Source organism: Caloenas nicobarica, chromosome 3 (genome assembly GCF_036013445.1).
Source record: "Caloenas nicobarica isolate bCalNic1 chromosome 3, bCalNic1.hap1, whole genome shotgun sequence".
Taxonomy (NCBI): domain Eukaryota; kingdom Metazoa; phylum Chordata; class Aves; order Columbiformes; family Columbidae; genus Caloenas; species Caloenas nicobarica.
This window is the reverse complement of record NC_088247.1, coordinates 121,441,847-121,463,984: the sequence shown is the minus strand read 5'-3', so window position 1 is coordinate 121,463,984 and position 22,138 is coordinate 121,441,847. Positions and strand designations below refer to the sequence as shown.

The 22,138-nt window shown below is 54.2% G+C and overlaps 1 protein-coding gene across 1 annotated transcript; it reads left to right on the top strand.

The window, feature by feature from the left end:
• The first annotated feature begins 20,060 nt into the window (after positions 1-20,060).
• On the top strand, positions 20,061-21,707 carry SSTR4 (somatostatin receptor 4). The gene has a single exon (XM_065631944.1). The coding sequence runs from the start codon at positions 20,061-20,063 to the stop codon at positions 21,303-21,305; it is 1,245 nt and encodes a 414-aa protein (XP_065488016.1). The 3' UTR covers positions 21,306-21,707.
• Positions 21,708-22,138: the final 431 nt, after the last annotated feature.

Here is a 22,138-nt window from a genome sequence, read left to right as displayed (position 1 = left end):
TGCCATCAACCCCAAAAACTGTTGCAATGAGGCTAGTAGGAAATAGGGCATTTTTAGGAAAAGGCAGCGTGAGAGCCAAGCCCCCAAAAACTAAACCAGGCTTCCCCTCCTGTCCTTGGGGACAAGCGTGGAGGCAGCAGCAGCATCCCCACAAGGACTGGCATCTTCGCCAAGCCCACGGCAGAAAATCTTGTTTTGCCCCCTGCAATGACAGCGCATCCCAGGGCTGCTAAATAAAGTGCATTTAGGCTGCTAAATAAAGTGCATTTCCAAGGGAGAGCCGCTCTGCAGCGGGGATGGAAAAGCTCCGCTGAAGGCAGCAGCTTCAGCTCTCTCCAAATATTTCTCCCCCCTCGGTCTGATTTTTTTTTTCGGAGGAAACATTGCCCAAATCAACACACACCCGTGGAATGATTTTTACACAGGTCAGACAGCACTTTCTGCTGGAAAAACTTCCAATCAGCTGCATTCACAAGCTGGGTTTATTTTTTCACAAGTTTTCTGAGTAGGTTTTGTTTGGTTGCCAGAGTAAAGACCTGGAGGGACATATTTCAGCCCAACCTGCAACGCCGTCATCGTCACTGCGTTTCAATGAGGAGAGAGAGGGCTCTGACCTACATCCGCAGCCCAGCCTGGGACAGAGCCGGGACATCCCTTCGTGTCCCCAGAGCTTTGCCATGCCCAAGACCCCCGTTGTCCCCTGGGGCTTTGGGGTCTGAGCATCCCATCTCATCAGCCCCAACCCGCGCAGCCACCCGGGCGTTTCGCAGCCTCCAAAGCCCTGTTTTAGAGGGGCGGAACAAACTTAAACCAGAGCTTTTTAAAGCTCTCCCACCTTCACCTCCTCTCTTCCTCCGGGTAGGTGTCCCGGCGGCGGCAGAACAAGACGGCTACAGAGGTTCTGCTGGAAACCGTCAAGGCCAAATACACTGGGAGGCCTTTTTTATTTTTTATTTTTTTTTCTCTTGCTTGGAAAAATATTTCCTCGCCGCAGGCTGCGGTGACAGCAAACATTCCTGCCGGGGCTGGCGTGGGGAAGGCATCACCCCACGGCACGGTGGGGGCTGGCACCGGGGTGCGGGGACACCCACCGCCTGGCGAGCCCCAGAAAAAGGACTTCTGCCTTATAGGGTTTGGTTATAGGATTTGGGGGTGGTTTTTTTCAAAGGCGAGATGAGAGCAGCTTGCACGTACCCACCCCAGCAAACCCTCACCTCCCTGCACACCCTCAGCTCGAGGAGCTAATGGGTCGCACGCAGGGAAAAAAAGAGAGGTTTTGTTAAAATAAAATAAAAACATAAAATTTAAAAAAAAGACCAAATCCATAGCTGTCGGGGAGCAAAAACAGCCCATTAAAGTCAGAGCTTGCGGTTGTAAATCAACAGAGCTGCTGCTATTTCCATCTGCTGCCAGCAGCGCCTGTTGGGAGCGGGAGGCGGCAGCTCGCCCCTTGCCCCAGGTGTGTTGGGGGCTTTGGTGGCCACCGGGCCAGCAGCACATGGCCGGCACGTGGCTGGCGAGCAGGCAGCTCCTCGCAAGGGTCGGTACCTCCTGTGAGCCCCCACGAGCAATACCTGCCCTACGGAGGCAAAGCCGAGGGTCAGGGACTAAAGGCACCTGAGCATCCCCAGGGTCTTCTCATGTTTGGTTGGTTTTTTTTTTTAATAACCAAATGAATATAGCTTGAAAAGATATACCTAAAAGAAATTTAAAAAATAAATTAAAAAGAGACATCTGTGGTATTTGTGGATATTTTCCTCCCGATATTTGCAGAGGCAAAGCAGCAGGAACGAGTGCAAAGTGCCAAAACGCCTCTCCAATTTGGGAGCCAGCAGCAGGACAGAGCCAGCCGGTGAGCCCCTTTCCCTGGGGACACCGATGACCTGGTCCCACCCTGTCCCCATCCCATCTGGGATGCGGGGACACCGCTTATCTCCCAGTCTGTGCCCCAGCCCCATCACCCGGCTAATTCAATCTCTGCGCTGGAGACAGAGCTCCCCGAGCTCTCTCACCACCAGTTAAATCCAGTCTGCCAGGGACTGGGAGCAGTACAGACCTCGTCAGCCGCGGCTCCGGGTGCTGGCCCTTATCTCTGCAGATACCCATCTCTAGGTGTGCTGCGTGCGCATCCTCACCCGCCAGCAGGTACCCAATGAAGCACGTGGGTTACGGTTTATACATCGAGCTTTATACTGTGGGCATGTTTTGTATACACTACAGCAGCGGGAACGGGCGTCTGGACACGCCACACGTTTATTTTTAATGCCAAAAAGATGCCCCAGAGAACATGTTTGCTCTTTAATCAGAAAACAAAGGTCAGAGAGTGCAGCGATGAGCAAGCAACAAAAATCTAAGAAAAGAGCAGACTATAAAAAGCTGAAAGAGATGAAAACAAAGCAAAAGGCATGATTTCTCATGATTTCCCCTTTCTCTTGTGCCTGCATGGGGAAGGGGAAGGACAGAGCCCACAGACCCTCCTGGGCCAGACCCACCAGTACTGGGACAGCCCAGGGCTGGGTGTACTGGTCCCAGGGGGCTTTTGGGAGCATCCGCACCTCCCAGCCCCCATCCCCAACCTGTCGGCAGCCCAGGAGCATCACAACTTTCACCACGGCACACAACTTTCACTAATCCCCCCCTTTTCCCCCTCCACTTCCATCACAAAGACCCCCTTCGGGGCCAGCTTTCCCAATCCACACGGCCCCTTCCCCCCAGGCTCTTGGGGGGTTCCCACCGCTAAATGAGCCTTTTCCCCTGTTTTTTCGCTTTTTCCCAGCCCAGGTGCACTCTCCTGGGGGGTTCGCGCTGGAGCAGCAGCGGAGGCGAGTCCCTCACTGCCCCCCAGCAATTAGCACCTCATCAGCTCCCCGGGGACCGCGGCAAACACAACCACCCCCGCCCCGGCCCAGGAAATACCCTGCGGCTTGTGATGCAGAGCCCCCAGGGCGGGAGGAGGAGGATGAGGAGGAGGAAGACGCTGCTTCCTGACCCCAGGGGCACAGCTGCCTCCAGCCCTGCCATCCCGGGTGGGGGCAAACAGCACCTGGGCGGGCAGGGACGCCAGGATGTGGATTCGGGAAGCCCCCCCCGCACCCCGCTGCTCCCCACACACGGATGCTAATGGGCCCCCCGTTATCCCCCCCCAGGGCAGAAGGGGACACTTCCCCTCCGCTCACCATGGGGTTAGACCCAGCACAGGGGGGGCTTCACCGCTGGCACCCACCCAGCAGCCTTGGGAGGAAGGTTCCCCGCTGCCGCCGAGGCGGGGACAGGATTTATTCTCGCAGCCATGAACGCCGCCGTGAAAAACGGCGGCCACCGGCGCGGCCTTTGTCGGGGATGCTGGAAGAAGCATCCCCAGGTTGCGGAGGAGATAAAGCAGCGCGGCAGAGGTCAGGGCTGCAAATTCAGCAATTTAGCGCCCCGCCGCCCCCCCCGCCCGCTTCTGCGGGGCAGCAACGGCAAACGGAGGCGCTGGGGGGAGCGGGGAAGGTTCGGGAATCACACGCGCTCTGCTCAGGCAGAACCAGCACCCGGGGCCCAGAGAGAAGAGAAATGCGCCCGCAACCTTCTCCCCTGCTGCTTGTACCGCTCGCTCCATCTTTGCAGGGGTTAAAGCCCTCTGCTCCTCCCAAACCCCTCCGAGTTGCCTACACACCGTCCCAAGCCACCTGCGATCTCCTTTGGACTCTCCAGGTGTTGCATTATTGATGACATGACAGTTTGCCTATGGAAAAAACCCTACGGAAAGCCTTTCTCGCAGGTTTTGGTGACCCTACGTGCAGAAGAACTGCATGCAAGAGCACATGCAAGGGCAGCGAGGCAGAAGCACACGCACCGCACCATCCTCAGCCATAAAACTTCCCCGTGGGTTTGCTCACTTCCGATAACAGGGAGCTGCACGTGCCAGCACTCATCCTATTTGGAAAAGCAAAATCCTTTAGGTTGGCAGGGAGAGCATGTTCCAAAGCAAACGGCTCCTCACTTGGGCTGGCCGGAGCTGCTGCTCATCCCCCCACCGGGATGTCGCGATGATTATTACTCTTGTTGCCTTGCAAAGGTGAAAAAGAGCGCTTTCCTTGCAAAGGAATAGAGGCTGGCTCGCCATCTGAACTTTTCAAGGAGAAGAGATGGTAGACTCGGAATGGAGGGGCGGGAAACAAACAAGTTTGGAAGCAAACTCACTGAGCAATCCTGCACTTATCTGCGAGTCACAAGCCCCGCTTTGCCGGGCGCCGGCCGATAACATCGGAGCGACGGAAGGCGCAGAGCTCTCCGCAGCGCTTCAGCTGAGTGATGCAATCAGAGGCAATCCCCAACTCGGCTCTGAGAAGATAAAAAAACCCTTTTCTTGTCCCTCAGACACCGAAATCAGCTCCTGCCGCCGGATGGGGACACCGCGGGGATCAGTGATTCCTCCAAGCTCACAGCTCCCTGCACCATCTCCTCCCTTCTCCTTTAGGCGAGGCCTAAATCAAGGCTCTGCCTGCAGGTGGGAGCCTCCAGGTTTGTAAAAACACACACAACACCCACACCAAAGCCCTTTTTTGACTTCCAAGCTGATGAGCGGGCTCCAAACCCCATCCCAAGCTGGGCAACCAGGACTACCAGTCACTCCAAATGAAGCACATGGCAAAACATCATTTCTCAAAAAAACCTGTTCAGGTTTTGGCATGAAACACCTGGAAATACATCCCAGCTCAGGTGCAGCCGATGTTTCTGGGAACAAACCCCTGCTAAGCGCCGCGTTTTCCCCAAGCTGCAAGGAAAAGCTATCAAAGCTGCGCCACATCCCTCACACAGATGTGGCCACATGTTCATCCGTCACATCCCCATCCCCGGCATCACCGCCCAGGGATTTGTCCCCGAGAGACCCTCACCAGCGTCACCCCATCCCAAACCACGTTCTGTCATACGACGGGGGATCCCTGCACAGGCCCCCCCGCCGCACACGAGGCATTGGCGGGCAAGGGCTCCTCGCGGCCTTGTTTGACTGAAATAATTCTATTTGAATCCAATACGCTGTTTCAACAGTTTTAAGTTGCATGGGGTTATTTAAGATGGATTCAGTTTTAATTTAATCAGTTTAATGGGATTTCGTGTTTTTAGATACGGCGCCTCCAAATTGTCTGATTAACTTTTCAGAATCAATACGCTTAACGGCAAAGCATACAATTAACGCAGGCAAATGATCTCCACGGTGGCTTCTGCTTCAGCTTGGGCTATGGGGGTGCAGATCTGCCCCCATCCCCACAGAAACATCCCCTTTACACCCCCTTATCCCCCCTATTCGGGTGCAGGAGCCACCCCATCCATCCCAGTTCCCACCAGCATCGCTCCCCACAGGGCTCACGTACTCCCTCCAGCTCCCAGTTTATTCCATCAGCCTCAAATATCCCCCTCTTGCTTTTGTGAAGTTGCATAATTTTTTTAAAACTTACATACTTGAAAAATTCTTTTAGAAATGTCAAGGTGACTGGCGTATTAAAAAAAGAGCCAGAGCAAACAGGAATGACATTATTTTAATTCTTTCGGTGCCAGGTCATTTTCTCTGCAATAACACAGCTCAGACACCAGCCTCCTGCCCCTTGCATCATCCTGCCTTTTACTTTCTGGCTTGTTTTTATTTGTTCATCCACTAGATAAGAGAGAAGAGGAGAAAGAAAAGCCACTGCTGTTGTGGAAACCCCTTTCACTGGAATTCAAGAGATTTGTTTCCCAAATCCCACAGAAATTTCACAGGATTCAGGCAAATTCAAACTCCCTTGAAGTCTCTGACCTAGCACAGTAAAAATCCCGTGTTTTCTTTTAGCATCTGGGTGATTTTCTTCAGAGAAGCATCCCAGATTTACGCACCAGACCAAGCATTATTGTCATAATCTGTATCAGTAATAACTGGTGCCAGGACCAGCCGATGCTCAAAATTCTGCCCTTTCCCCTGGGCTGTGCTGCTCCTGGAGGCGGACAGCAAAAATACACACCTGTCACTGCATTTGGGGATGGGTCCCTTCCCCTGGCGCTATAACCTTGCACTTTGCAGAATATTTAGAATTATCGCACCACAGAGCGAAGGAAACCCTGCGATGGCTCAAGGCACAGCAGCACTGTGGTCCAGCTGAAGCCATTTAGTTAAAAAAAAAATTAAATCGCATTTCTTTTGGTTCATGGGCACACAGGGGAATGCTCCTGGCCCTGCTTTGGGCACCAGCTCTCTCTGACCACCAGCCCGGCTGCTCCAGATCACTAAACCAGCAGAAGATTCACCTTTTTCCCAGTGCAGTTTGTTTTCTGCTGGACCGCAGCGAGTTGAGACCCCGCTCATGGAGGCACCGCATTATGGGGGGGGAAAAAAAACCTATTTTGTGAGTTGCTCACCCTTCCAACACCCTGGCAAAGGGTGCTGTGTGGGGAGAGCAGGAGGGCAGGGAACGCTGGACCACAGCATCCCCCTGGACCACAGCATCCCCCCTGGACCACAGCATCCCCCCTGGACCACAGCATCCCCCCTGGACCACAGCATCCCTGCTTGGAAGATGCTGAACACCATGTAAAATGCTGAATATCCCTCAGGGATATTTCCCAACCAACACGGGGATGCTGAGAAGCGACTGGGGGAGCTGGTCACATCCTCCACGGCCACAGCTGTTTGCTCGAGCCAACAGCAGCCCAGCCCTGAGGCCTCTCGCTGCTCCTCCAGCTGCCAGACCCCGCTCCAGGCAGGAAAAAACATTTCCTCAGGTAGAGCATTAACCACGCGACCGGACCAGGGAGTTATTTTTTCCCTCCAGCTGTGCATACAGTAACTAAAGCCCACGAGTCAACGGGTGCTAAGCTCGCACTTAAGCCTGTGCCACGGCGGATTTAAGCGTGTTCCCGGGCTCTCTGCAGAGCATAAAAGCACACCCGGGCAGGGGGCTTGCAGATGCACCAGCGTCCCCCCCAAATAGCAAGGGGGATGCCCCCTCCAGCCCAGTTTGCATCAGCTTAAATAAGACAGGTAGTTCTCCAACCCACTGTGGGTGGGTAGGGCTGAGCTGAGGACAGAAAAGCTAGGTTTAAGGGCAGAATTTGCACTGCTCGGAGAAAACTGCTCCTGAAAAACTGCTGAATCTGTCACCAGTTTGAAAGCAGATAGTTAGAAACAGCGCTCAGTGGCTAAGCCTGCGCTCAGGTGTAGAGGGCAATAAACGCACTGCTGCAAGGGGAAAAAAAAAAAAAGTATTTTTTTTTTTCCCCAGTGTTTGTCCGAGCAAACAGAAGCTATTTGCAAATGGTTTTGAGGTGGTGGCGGCCCTTCCTTCCCCTGCGAATGCCAGTGACTGGGGAAAGCGCAGGGGGAGTTTCCTCGCCCAGGGCGCACGGGGGATGCGCAACCGGCCGGTGGTCCCGGCGCCAGGGAGGGATGGGGAAGGGGAACCCTCCACTCAGACCGTGCACAAAAAAAAGCCTCTGCAAGGGGAGCAGCTCCGGGTTTTGCTGTTTCTGGGCTCTGTTCCTCCCCAGCGGGGTTTCGGCGGTGCGCTGCCATAAAAGCTGCCTGCTTCTCTGTTTTGGCAGCCGGGAAACCTCAGCCGGCTCAAGGAGCCCATCGGAAACAGCTCCGGCTCTCCAAAATAAGGTGCAGCTGAATTAATATGGTGCGAGTGACTGCAAAGTGATGTCACGGCAAGCGCTGGGGGGAATCAATGCATCCCTCTGTCCTGGCTTCGTCTTTCTGCCTGGAAACACCTCTTTCCATTGGTTTTACCCGAGGCTAAAGGGATAAACTACAAATATAATTCCCACCAAGAAGAAAAGCTTCGTATCTCTGGGACATGAGCATTTGGACCTGACACCAAAGGCAGGGGAACTTCGAGCATTCCTTTGGCCACTGTATTTCTGGACAGCTGCAATTGCCATCGCTAAGCCGAGCTCATCCATTACCGTGCCCGCCTTTAATCTAGTGGGATCTAGGCAAATTCCACCGTGCTATTTAAATATTAATTAAGATTTCTCACCCGGCACATCCTGCAATATCCTCTCAAATAGATTTCATCCCTCCAAATCTGGGAGAGGTTTTTTTTGGGGGAAGGTTTACGGCAAACAGGCAGGGGCTGGCGGGGGCCAGGGGGACAGATGCCAACCCCCAGACTCCCGAGAGCCAAGGAGACACAACCAGAGCAATCGCTAATTAGGTAAATTACTCCCCTTCTCCATCCTCAGCTCTCCAGGTTAAAACGTCCTGGGTTTAGGTGACCTGGGATGAAGGAGTTCCTGCCTATTGCCAAGACAAATCCAGCTCTTCACTCTTGCTGCTCTGCTGTCTCGCACAGCCAAGCACACAAACTCATCCTCTTGCCGGGTTATTAACCTTGTTTCAAGTTTATTAAATACACCTGTGGGCATAAGCCCTGCAAATCCACAGGGCTCAGGTGACAGAAGGGCCCCTGCCTGCTCAGTGCCGTGCCTTTCTCAGGGCAGTTTTTCCTGTAAGTTTTATTCAGCATCAACAGTTCACAGACCAGCCTGAATATTTACGCCAATAAAGCCAAGGTTTGGGGACACAGAGGGAACTTGTGCGTGAAAACCTGCGCTTCGATGCATGCAAATTAAAACCTAATTTATTAACAGGTAAAAGGGGAGGGCTGAACTCGATCGATTAGCTTTGGGAAGGGAGAGGGGATGCAGCCGGAGCATCCCAACGCCCGGGGAGGAATCAGTGGGGACACTGTGGTTCCCCAGCCCGCGGAAACAAACCTCAAACCTTCCCGGCCCGGCATCGGGGGGTGCGCAGAGCCCCAGCTCCATCGCTCCCCCCCAGCGTGGACAACACCTCCTCTTCTTGAGATATTCACTTTATAAACGCACAAACCGCACTAAAAGCCTTTTTCCCCTTATCGTTTGGACAGAGATGCCCACGCTGAGGACTCTCCCAAAACACTTGTCCGGCAGCAACGTGGCTTTTGAACTCCATGGAGTTTCTTTTTGCTGATGCCTTTATTTGCCAAAACATCGTTGCTTCCCTGAAAACTCGTGTGGTTTTTGGTTTGTTGTTTCCCGCCCCCCCACCATGAGGTAGCGGAAACTCCAAAGGTAAGATGGGCAAGAGTTTGAAGGGTTTAAAAATCCTATTTTCTAGGAGAAAAAACAAAAAAGCAGCAGTTGTGCTGAAGATGTCTGCAGGCTGCTGGCTGTTAACTGCACCGATCAAAACCCACCAGCCGCTTACATTTTGGCCCGAAAACTGTTCCTAATCAAAGGTGCAGTTTTACCACATCTCCCAATGACACAGTATTTTAAGAAGGGAAAAGGAGTTTTAGAAATCGGTCAGTACCTGCTTGATCGGCATTTGGGAAGCAGCATTTGGCGCTTCTTAAATAAGTTTTCTTTACTGGAAATGACTTTCTGCTTGGAGATTTCAAGGGATGTTAAAAAAAATAGCCTTAAAGCATAAAAATAAAATAAGAGCCAAGTGCCAAACCCAAGAGCTGGCTGGAGCCTTCCCTTTGGGGTGTTGGGGGGGTTCAGCCCTGCAGACCAAGCATGTCGGGGGGCTTCAGATCCACTGCAGCCTTAATAATGGTGGTTATGGCACGTGGGAAATTCTCTAAATTTGCCGGCCAGGGCTGGAAACACACCTGAAATCACCCCAAACCCCGGTGCAGGCAGCGGGGGGGCTGGGGGGGCTGGTTTGCAGGCAGGGCTGCCAGGAGAGGGCAGCAGAGATTCGCGTTTCGGGCTCTGCAGGCGGGGAAATGGGGACAGCTCTGCCAAAAAATGCCAAAAACCGCACCGACAAATGCGGCTCCGACACCCGCAGCCGCTCGGGCGTGGGGACACAGACAAACGGACACGGACAGACGGACCGACCTGTCCCGGGACACACACCCTGACAGCCAGGGCCCCCCCAAAACCAGGCGCAGCCACCAAATCGCTCCTTTTGCAGCCTCAGTGTCACCTCCCCCGGCTGTTTGTCACCAGCAGAGGTTAGCTGGCTGCATTAGCAAAGCCGGGCTTAGCAAAGCCCGCCAGCCGGGCAGGATGGTGCAGCAGCTCCCCTGCCAGTGATTAAACAGGATAAAATGCAGGATTTTATTGCTGCATCCCTCCCGCACCTCATCAGCCACGCAGAACCACGCAGCACCCTCTTCTTTTGGCACCATCACAGCGCGTTTTGGAGAGAAAACACAAAATTGTAGCACAGTACTATAGATAACAAGAGCAGGCTGCAGTTGTCTGCAGGAGACCCGCATTTCCTCAGCAAACCTGAAGGCATTTTTCTCTGTTCTCTGCCTGCAAAACGCCACATCAGCACCAAAAGATGCCCAGCAGCATGGCTGGGTGTGCACAGCAAAGGCCAAAATGCCTCCTCGTTAGAAAACAAGCCTGAGGGCAAAAAGAAAAGGGATTTCTCCAAGGTCACATTGGCTTTTTCTGCAAGAGCAGACGCCTCCAAGGCCCAGGCCAGTTTTCCAGAGCTCTTTTGCAGAAATCACCAGGGCAAACACAAGATAAACAACACCACCACTGCAAATGCATCCCCGCAAGCTGAGGACAGCAGCACCCAGCAGCACCCAGCAGCTTCTCCCCCAGCACCCACCAGGTCCCCACTCTCACCAGCCCACATTTCCAGCAAAGAAAGGAATGCAACAGCTCTTATTTTTCTGTGGGAGCTGCTCCCTGGGTGCACTGAGAGCCCAGCCACCTGAGATTTACAAGAACAAAAGAGCACAAACAGCTTTCGGTCCCCCAAACGCCCCCCAGCACTCACCTCCATCAAGAACACTCTCATCCGACACAAAAAGAAGTTCTTTGCATCCTTTAAATGGGAGCTCACCCTGACAAAAAGCACCTGAGGAGCCCTCGTTTAGCCGATAATTAACCCTCCCAAACTGTTTCTGGTTTCCCACCCGGGGCTGACCCTGTGGCTGCAAATTTGGGGTGCAGCAGTGCTGGGGTGCAGCAGTGCTGGGGTGCAGGGCAGGTCCCTGTTCTCTGTATGTGGGCACGGGGTGGGGCAAAACCAAGCTGAGGAGAGCTAACCCAGGCCATGGAAAACCACACACCTCTTTAAAAAACAGGGCTATTTACTTGCAATTTGTTGGCTTAAGGGTTTCCTACAAACAGTGGATGCTGCAGATCTTAAAAACCCAGAACTGGTGATTCTGACGCCCATGGTTTGCCTGCCAATAATAATCCTAATAATAGTATTATTATGCTGTAATATCTCTTAAAAAATATAAAAACAAATAAAGCAAAGCCTTAATTTTTGTGAGTTAGGAAGAACCAAGACCCTACACGAGATTATTCCCCTCATTGATGGGCTACAAATCAATGAGAATGGGGTTGTGGCAGCTGGAGGGGCTGGAAAGGGGGGCCAATGATGGGGGGCAGCCCCAAAGAAGGGCTCAGCACCCCTCGTCCTGCAGCAGTGTGGTCTCCAGAGGGGACAGAAGGGAGGAGGGGACACGCCGGGGGGTCACGTCATGTCACGGTCCCACGAACCGCGCTGGCAGCGGGGCCGGCACAACGTGTTTGCAGCGGGATGCTTGACTGGTGAGGCACAGCTCGGCTCTGCCAGGAACTGCTCCGGATCAGCCGAAATATTTCAGGGATTTTGATAACTGCAGCTCTTTGGGAGGGGGAGCAGCCCTGGGGGCCGGCCGGCCCCCCCTCCGGCCAGCCGCAGGAAGGTGCTTGGCCCTCTTTAGCAAACCAAGCATTTTTGCAGTCATTGAACCCTGCGCTTGTTTGCTTTCCAGTTTGGCTGAGGAGGCTCAAACGCTGTGAGGAATATGAAATACAAGCAGTGTTGTGGGGGGTTTTTTTTCCTTTTTTTTTTTTAAAAAAAAATATTTTTTGACACACAATAACTCCTGCTGCTTTTCCGCCGCCCTGCGGTTCCAACCCTCCTCCACCAGCAGCAGTGGGGATGCGCTGGGGTTTGTTCTGGGAGGGGAAAAAAGGGTCTGCAGCCCCCGGAGCAAACCGGGGGGGGTTTGCGGGGATCCCCCCCGGCAAAGACACGTTCCCTTCATTCTCCCGAGCTGGGCGGTTGTTAAAATGAACTCGAACCGTCTGTCCGAATCAGCGCTGCGGGGTGAGGTCACACGAACCACCAGGGCTTCATTATTTCTTCGTGATTCTGAGCAAACTCAGCATGAAAAGAAAGAAACGAGACACACCGCTGGGGAAAAAACAGGGGAAGGGCGAGGACATGGGCACGGCGGGGACAGCTCTAGGAAATGCTTTTGCAAACAGTTTATTCACTTAAAAAAATGGGGGTGTTGGCCAACGGTGAATGGCTAGTGACACTGGGATCATGGTGGCACTCGGGTGCCAGGAGCACGTAACAACCTGGGCTTTGTGGCTTTTAATGTATAGAAAAGCAAGGGCTGGTTCTAACTCTGCAAGGGGCAGAAAGGACCAAACCCACAAGGTCATTTTGGGGGATAAATCCTTGTAATGGGACAGGGTGAGCCCTGGGGGGATGCTCTAGCCCTGGAGGTGTTAGTCCCAGCCTGCTAAAGCTTGCCTGGCCCTAAGGAGGAGAATGAATCGGCCTGGGCTTCTTTAAACATGAAAGGCAAAATATAATTGAATATTTTAAAAATATATTTATCCCATTTTTTTACACTCATTTTTCCTACCAGCGAGTCCTTCAGCACAAAGCAGGGAGTAAAGCAGCTGCGGCTGGACCGACCGTGGGGTGATAGAGGTGGGCACCCAAAATCCCAGGAGGATGCTCAGGGGGGACAGGGAACCCGGTGGGATGGACTTGAGCTGCCTCCAGCACTCAGCACAAATTAATAGCAGACCAACTGCAGGGAGGCACCATTTTGTAGTAATTTATTTTGTTCTAAGGGCCTAACAACTTCCAGCTGGCGATTTGTAAATGAACAGGGCTCCTCACAAAAAAAAGAAAAAAAAAAAAAAACAAAACTGAAATGACGTGTTTGACACCAAACCCTGTTTGGCTGAGCCAGGAATTCAACACTCGCATCTCAGCGGAGGGAAGGGGAGAGCAGAGGAGGGGGAAACGTCTCTCCAACACCTATTAATGAACCTGGAAACTTGTAGCATTGAAAATAAAAGCCACCTTTCTTATTTCAGGGAAGGAGCAGAGAGCAATAATAATTTTCTGCTAAAACTCGAGTCTCAGTGGAAAGTGCAGTGGTGTGGATGGGCTCGGTGCAGCATAGACACTTGTAGAGAGGCTGAAATATTGGCCCCTGTGAAAAAAAAGATACAACTTCTGTGCAGGAAACACCAGGAGCACCCCAATGTGTCTCAGTTGCTCTGGAATTTGGGTGTTTTTCCCAAAAAGTGAGGTTGCAGGAAATTGCGGAGCGAAAAAATAAGCCTTGCACCCCGCACAGGGTGTGGGCAGTGGGATGCAGGCAGGGATGCTCTCTGCAGATGATGCAGACAGGGATGCAGGCAGGGATGCTCTCTGCAGATGATGCAGGCAGAGATGCAGGCAGGGATGCTCTCTGCAGATGATGCAGGCAGGGATGCAGGCAGGGATGCTCTCTGCAGATGACGCAGGCAGGGATGCAGGCAGGGATGCTCTCTGCAGATGATGCAGGCAGGGATGCAGGCAGGGATGCTCTCTGCAGATGATGCAGGCAGAGATGCAGGCAGGGATGCTCTCTGCAGATGATGCAGGCAGAGATGCAGGCAGGGGTGCTCTCTGCAGATGCAGGCAGGGATGCAGGCAGCAGGACGCAAGCAGGGATGCTGTCATGCAGCCCCCCCTTGCCACCCCCTGCGGGCTGGGGGCCCTGCCCGAGGCCCTGCCCGTGTCCGAAATGGCTGGGGAGGCGCGGGGACCTGTCCTGGCTTCGGGCGCACCACGCCAGCCTGGGGCACCCACCTTCGCCCCTGGCCCCGCTCATTGTTTCCCTGAAGGTTCCCAGTCCTGGAATTTCCTTTAGAGGTGCAAAACAATATCAGGAAAATCACTTTTTCTTTTCTTTTTTTTTTTTTTTTTTTCCTAAAAAGCCGATAGGGGCCCCCGTCCCCTACATGGAATAACATCCTCTGCCATCCAGGCTCCTGTCCCCCCCGCTCACCAGATCACCCAGTGACACCGGTTTCCTCCCCGCTCCCCAGGCCGAACTCGGGGGCACCAACAGGCAAAGGTACTTCCAGTGGCTTTTCTTTCCAGAGGCCCCACCTTGTGTGAAAGTGAAGGCTTTTTCAGAGCAAAAGGCTTTTTTTTTCTCTGTAAGAGAGACTTTTCCTCTCCGTTTTCAGCTGTGGGTGGTGAACAGTCATCACTAGAAAGCGCCAGATTTCCTTTTGGTAGCTCACCCAAGCAGTACCGAAACAAGATGCCGTGTTCTCCACCACGATTCAGACAATATCTTGCCGGTGTTGCAGGTGCTGGGGCCGGGCAGGTGCACCCAAAACGTGCTGCCCTAGGGCAGGGACCCCCCCGCACCCACCTCCCAGCCCGTGCTGCCCACACCAACAAGGCAAAACCTCCTTATAATTCTTCCATGCTCCGGATAAGCCTCCGATATGTGTCGCAGACCTGGTTTCCTGAGATACCCCAGAATAAAAAGAAACTGGAGATGCTTTTCTGGCTGCAGAAGCCGCTCTGCCAGGGCCGGGGGGGCTGGGGGTGATGCTATCGGCCCCTCCCGGCCCCTCCGCCCTGTCCCAACAAAGGCAGGATGCGGCATCTGTCATCTGGCAGCTTTGGGGATGGGGGGGACAGGAGGGGACCCTCCCCAAGTGTTTATGTACCAGCAGCCAACCCCCCCGCATCTCCCTGCTCCCGGAGCATCGGTCCCGGCACCCCAAAGGAAGGGTGGGGGGACAGGGGGACATCCTCCCAGAGGGGACAGCCATCGCTCATCTGACCTCTGGGAACAAACGCGTCCAAAAAACTCCGATATTGCAACACCCCCGGGTCTGACCTCTCCCTGCTCCAGGGACTGAGCGCTAAAACCATCCTGTCCTGGGGTACCAAAATGGGGGGTCAGGAATCAGCTTTATTTGCTGCACTTGGGAAATCAAGCAGGTTTTTCAGGACCCTACCCACGCTTCCTCCTCCGGTTTTGCATGTTGTTCCTCACGGCATCTTTTGGCGAGGGGGCTCGGATCTGGCTTACTCTGAAAAAGCTCTGGTTTTGCAATGCGATGTCTTTTTCCAAAGACAATTTGTAGGAACAGCCCTAAAAACGCGCCGCGTAACATCCCAGCCCCTGGTTTAAATGTGGGAAAGAGCCGTAACAGCCTTCAGGGCACAACCTGGTGCAAATTCCTTCCCCTCCCGCAATGTTTTTACTTTGTCAGAGGAAAGCATGTGCAAAACAAAACCAAACAGGATGATTTTATTCACCTGTTCCCATTAAAGCCTTTCCTACCCACAGGGATGTCGGAGGTGATGCCAGGAGCATCCTCCCCTCCTCACCCCCTGGTACCCAGCGGTGTCATGGGCATCAGGGTGTCCCCAGCCGTGGACAACAGTGACAATGTCCAGCTGCCAGGCTGTTTTTTTCATTCAGCTAATTGCAAGAGCAAGCTTTTCCGGGAAAAATGTAACAATAATACCACTTAAAACGCCAATTTTCAAACGCCTGGGTGGGGATAATGCCTCTCCCTTGGCTTCAAAGGCCAGCGGGTGATGCTTCAGCTATGGGTGCTTTGAATCTGGGGAAAAACTGGGGTTTTTCTGGTGCTGCCCTTTGCCTGGAGCTGCTGGTTCTCACAGTGGTGAAGCATCTCGCGTTTTCTCTGCCAGGTTTTCAGGATGAGCCCTGTGTTCCTCCGCACCCTTGCACAACCAGGAGCACAGGACCTGTAGTTGAGTTTCGTTGGTTTCGACTCATTTTCTGCCAGCTCTTTTTGGAAGGAATAATTGAAGAAGGGGACGTTGGGCCCCTTAGGAGACCACTCTTATTTAATGAACCCATGCAACTTTTAATTTCATAATATTAAATTAAAGTTGGTCAGGCATTTGGGTCGTATTTCCTTCTCCTCCTCCCCAACAGCACAACATTCCAGCAGAGGTTTTGTATTTGTGCATCCTGCATGGCTAAAACCAGCGGGGAATGTATGGAAAAGCTGCAAAGTGAAGATGCTCAGGTTTTATATTCGAGCTCGAAAGGCTGAGACGGGAGAAAACGCACATTTGGCAGTGTCATTTTTATAGCAGTTCAGCTCTTACTGCAGGGATTAGCCTATTTATAGCTGAGAAAGCAGCTCCTGGATGCTGGCAGAGCACTTGTGCTTTGTAAGGGCAAAGCAACCCCCAAATCTCGAGCCCAAGCCTTCAGCCCCAGCAGGGTCCAGCCCAAGGCTGGGCTTAGCCCTGCAAAGCCCTGGGCCTGGCTTTGCTTCTAATCAGATTAGAATCCAGATGTAAGTCGATAGTGATGAGATAATCAGCCACGAGGACGGTTAACTGAAGGAAATGATACGTTCCTCATCATAAAGGGTGTTTACGTCAACATTGGGGTATGGAAATGGGGCTAATTCGACACAGTCTGAGCTTATTGCCCACGTACATGTTCCCGTGGGATCCATCTATACGCGGCTCCTGCATCCCTGGTGTGAGCTCTACCAACCCTGTTATGGAACCCGGCGTGGGCTGGAAACCCCCCTTTAAAATTCTGTTTTTCAGACATTTCAAATTGGACTATTTCACCTGTTTTATTTTGAAACTGCATTTCTTTTTTTTTCAGGAAAAGATGTAAAAAAAAAAAAAACAGCCCAAAAGGAAAAAAAAGTCACAGTTTGTTCTGCCTAGCACTGTATTTAATTGGATTTTCATTTTGATCGGAGAAGAGCAAGGCCATTTTTAACTCTTTTGGCTGTATTTCAAGGTGGATTTTTTGGTTGCAGCCAGAAAAAAATAAATCAAGCACCGGCCGCCTTTTGCTGGAAGGCCCAGCAGGGCAGGGTGAGGTTTGCTGGCTGGGTGGACACTGGGCATCCAAAAACCAGATCCATGGTGCTATGTTTGCCATAAACTGGTAAGGGAAGGCTTCAGATTTCACCTGGCAAAGCCAGTTTTTATTATTGCAGGCTGTGGGTATTGAGGCTAGGGTTTGGGTTTTTTTAAGGTATTTAAATACCACTTGAAGCTGTCTCAGGGTGGGGAACGACAGAATCACAGAATGTGTGACCTGTGTTTTATTTTAAAATTAACTGTCTGGAGAGCTTCGCTTGATGGAAGGCAGGTTGATTTTGCTTCTTAGGCAACTCACTTAAAATAATCCCCTCTTGGTGAAGAGTTGTCTCAAATCTCCCAGCCACGGGGAGCACTTTGCCTTAGAAAAAAGTCACGTTTTACAAGCACGGGGGGCAGGATCCCCTGGGAAATCACCCCGAACCACTGCAGCGGTGGGCACTGACAACCCGTCTGTGTCGGGGCACCCTCAGCCGCCTGCGAGGGGGCACCAGCCACCCCCAAAACGTGCCCCCGCGCTCGCTCTCCGTCCCCGGCGCTCCCCACCCAAAGCTTTTCCAGGGCAGGACTAACAGCAGCAGGACAATGTGGGCACGAGTCCTGCTCGCCGCCAAGGAGTTTCCTCCTTTACAGTAAAGGAGCATTTAAAAGTTTCCTGCTCCTCCTGGGAGGTGGAGGGGGTCGATGTAATCTGCAGGCGGCTTCAATTGTTTTTATGACACATTTTTCCGGTCGCCGGCTGCAACAGGAACCCCTGGAGCACAGTGTCCCCTCCCGGGCCCCCGCGCCCAGCCTGGCAGCCACCAACGCCGGGAACTTGGGTGTCACCGCAGCGGACCCCGGCAGCATTTTCCCCCTGGTAAAACACCCGATGGAGTTGATTTGGGAAGCAGGATGCCGAGATGGGGTGCCCTGCTCCCGGTGCCACCATCCCTGCAGCTCTGGGTGCCAGTGACTTTCCGTGCTGCTCCCCACCCACGATATTTAAGCCGGGGTGTCATGGCCAAAATATCTCTGCCAGCTGCGTAATTAACTATGGTCGTATATTTAAGCACCCAGAAGAAAAGTGCACCTGCTTTCCCATGCACATCGGGGCTGTTCTCAGTAATATAATATATTAATTTATCTGTATTCCCCTCCATGAGCTCATTCCACCAGCTCACAGCTCCACCCGGACTTCCCAAAACCTCTGTGACCCACCCGCGCCAACCCAATGCTGTGACTTGGGAGCATGAGATGCGAAAAACTGAGAAAAAGGTCGTTTGCTCCATCACTTGGTGGTCTGGACCGGGATGGGGGGAGTAGGGCTGCACCGTCAGGAGGTGCCCAGCTCCCACAGACAACCACGAGTGGTCCTGCCTGCTGCTGAGTGCTTGGTGCAACCATGTCCTTGATCCCTCTCATCAAAAAACAGAAACAAAAACAAACACAAACACGACAGTTGCTTACCAAAAAAAAAAAAAAAAAAAAAAAGTTGCTATTAAAAAAATGCGTGTGTTTTTTTTTTTTTTTTTAAAGAGCAGTTGCTATAAAAATATATAAAAATAAATAAATAAAATACACCAATCTCTGCCCCTTTTCACTCATTGCGCCACGCAATTCGGTGCAGAGTTTGCTTGGGGGTGAGATGTTTTTTGTGCACAACCAGTCTGGGGGCTGCTCCTCCCCCTTCCCGCCCCGGTTTCGGGATGCGGGGGGGGCTGTCGGGGCAGGGGGATGCGCGGGATGCGCGGGGCCGCGCGTAAGGGCCGCGGGAGCGAGCGCGGGGGCCGGGCTAGCGGCAGTCGCCAAGGGCAACCTGCCTGCGGGTCCAGGCGGGCCCGGGGGGGCCACCCCGGCGGCACCGGGGCTGCGGGGGGGCCCGGTGCAGCATCCCGCCCGCCGCAGCCCCCGTGGATGGGGGTCCTCACAGGGGCAGAGCCAGCGGAGCACCGCAGAGACGGGCGAAGGGGATGCCCGCGGCTTCGTTTTCCAGCGGAAAGCATCAATCAGAAACCTGGATTGGTTTTTTTTAACGTATTTTTAATGATGAAGCTGATTTTTGTGGCAGAGCTGATGGGGGCGAGGATGAAGAAGCCGGGTTCCCACCCGGCGAGCGTGCTCTGTCTGTCACTTTAAAGAGTCCAGATCCTCCCGATCATCTGATTCGGATCAAGCAGGACTTGGCATCACCAACAGCCCGCGGATCCCACCGGAGCAGCCCCCGGCGCCCGCGGCCGCCTCCCGGGAGGGACCCGACCAGCTCCTCCAGCCCCTGAAGGACTGAGAGGTAAAACATCTCCCCAGCTCAGCTTCTCCTTCTCTTTGCTTGCTTTCTCTGCAGGGGTTAATGAAACTGCTGAGATCCGTAGATGTTCGTTAAGGTGGATGGATGGATGGATGGATGGATGGATGGATGGTGGTGTGGATTGCCAGGCCATGCCATGGGGCTTGTTGCTGTGCCCCTACGCGTGGGTAGTGCACACCCCACCCATGGGTAACGCACACCACACATGTGGGTAATGCACACCCCACACATGGATAATGCACACCCCATGCATGGATAATGCACACCCCACACACGGATAATGCACACCCCACACATGGATAATGCACACCCCACACATGGATAATGCACACCCCATGCGTGGATAATGCACACCCCGTGCATGGATAATGCACACCCCACACACGGATAATGCACACTCCACACATGGATAACGCACACCCCATGCATGGATAATGCACACCCCACACATGGATGATGCACACCCCACACATGGATAATGCACACCCCATGCATGGATAATGCACACCCCACACACGGATAATGCACACCCCATGCATGGATAATGCACACCCCACACATGGATAATGCACACCCCACGCATGGATAGTGCACACCCCATGCCCCTAAGACCCCCCAAAGAGCCGGGATGCTCCTGGAGAGCGATGCGCTGCCCTGGGGAGCAATGCGAAGGCACCGGGGCAAGGAGGGGGTGGATGGAGGGAGCCGAGGGGCCGCGGCCGGAGCTGCCCGATGCATGTGGCCGTGATCCAAGGGGGGAGGCAGGGGAACGTGCTTTGCATCTGCAGCTCTCACCCCCTTCTCTTTCTGCCCGTGCCCTGCCTGCAGGCTGGTCCCCGTCGCTGTCCCCTCCATGGACCAGCTCCCAGCATGAGCGCCGATGCCGAGCAGTTCCCGGCAGGGGCCCAGGCGGGCAGCGTGCCCCTCTGGACCGTATCCAGCTGGGCGGCCTCCGAGGTGCCCCCCAACACCAGCGTGGCCACGGGGGAGGCTGGGCGGCAGCAGGGGCAGGCGCAGTGGGGCGGCAAGGCGGGAGAGATGGCGGGCATGGTGGTGATCCAGTGCATCTACGCCCTGGTGTGCCTGCTGGGGCTGCTGGGCAACTCCCTGGTCATCTTCGTCATCCTGCGCTACACCAAGATGAAGACGGCCACCAACATCTACCTGCTCAACCTGGCCATCGCCGACGAGCTCTTCATGCTCAGCATCCCCTTCGTGGCCACCTCGGCCGCCCTGCACCACTGGCCCTTCGGCCGGGCGCTGTGCCGCACCGTGCTGGGCGTCGATGGGCTCAACATGTTCACCAGCGTCTTCTGCTTGACTGTCCTCAGCCTGGACCGCTACATCGCGGTGGTGCACCCGCTGCGGGCGGCCACCTACCGCCGGCCTCGCGTGGCCAAGATGGTCAACGGCGGCGTGTGGCTCCTCTCCTTGCTGGTGGCTTCGCCCATCCCCATCTTCGCAGGCACGGCGGCCACCCGCGACGGCCAAGCGGTGGCCTGCAACCTCCTGTGGCCAAGCCCGGCTTGGTCGGCCGCTTTTGTGGTCTACACCACCTTGCTGGGCTTCCTGCTGCCGGTGTTGGCCATGGGGCTGTGCTACCTGCTGATCGTGGGCAAGATGCGGGCGGTGGCGCAGCGGGTGGGCTGGCAGCAGCGCCGGCGCTCCGAGGGCAAGCTGACGCGCCTGGTGCTCATGGTGGTGGCCATGTTCGTGGTCTGCTGGATGCCCTTCTACGTGGTGCAGCTGGTCAACCTCCTGCTGCCCGGCCGCCTGGACGCCACCGTCAACAACGCCTCCCTCATCCTCAGCTACTCCAACAGCTGCGCCAACCCCATCCTTTACGGGTTCCTCTCCGAAAATTTCCGGCACTCCTTCCACGGCGTGCTGCGCCGCTGCCTGGACGCCAGCCTCTGCTGCTGCCACGCCGGGGACGGGGCTGCCGAGGAGGAGGAGGAGGATGAGGAAGAGCCCCTCGATTACTGCGCCGCTCCCCGGGGGGAGGACAAGGGCAAGGGCTGCATGTGCCCCCCCCTGCCCTGCCAGCAGGAGCCCGTGCACCCCCAGCCCTGCTGCAAGCCTGGGCCCCTCCTCACAAAGACCACCACCTTCTAGGGCGTCCCCCCCACCCTGCCGGCCACCCCCCGGGCACCGGCAACGGGGACCCCGGCCGGAGAGGGGACAAGCAGTCCCACACAATCAAAAAGCCATAAGACTGGCCTGGCATAGAGTTAATTACGTCAGCTCATTAATCATTGCCGTTACCTTCGGCACCGAGGAGCCTCCCCGCTGGGAGGATGTCAAAATGCATCAGTGACCGGTGACCGGAGCCACGGGGCGGGTGTCCCTCCAGAATAATAAACCAGAAACTTCCCGTTCCTGCCCGAGACGTGCTCTGAAAGATGGAGAAATGCCCTAAAACCCACCAGCCCCGGAGCGAGGGGATAGGACCAGACTGACTTCTGCACCAGCTCTGCAGGCACGGGGAGCATCAGTACCAACCTGACCCCTTTGGAGCAGCAATCTGACCCCTTTGGCTTCCTCTGATGTAAAAAATAAAGGGTTTTCTTATAGCAACCGAGATCAAAGCTCGAGACTACTGAAACCTGAGCCTTGGTGGGTGCCAGGGAGACCCAAACCTCCCTTCAGCTGATGGAAAAAGGAAACAACCGTGAGTCCCACCAATAAATCTCCGCCATGCACACCCCAAACTCCCAGGCAAAGGGATTGTAGCAAAGACAGGAGCAAAATTGTGTTTTCCACCAGAAAACCCAGGAGAAGCGAATGCCGCTCTCTTTGCCACGGGTGAACATCACCCCCGGTGGTACCCGAAACACGAACCCAGACAAACTCCAGCTGCAGAACAGCACTGAGGCCACACCAGCTTGGTAGCATTCAATTAGCCATTTTCAGCTTATTTGGTTTTAACTTTGTCCTTTTACTGTTAT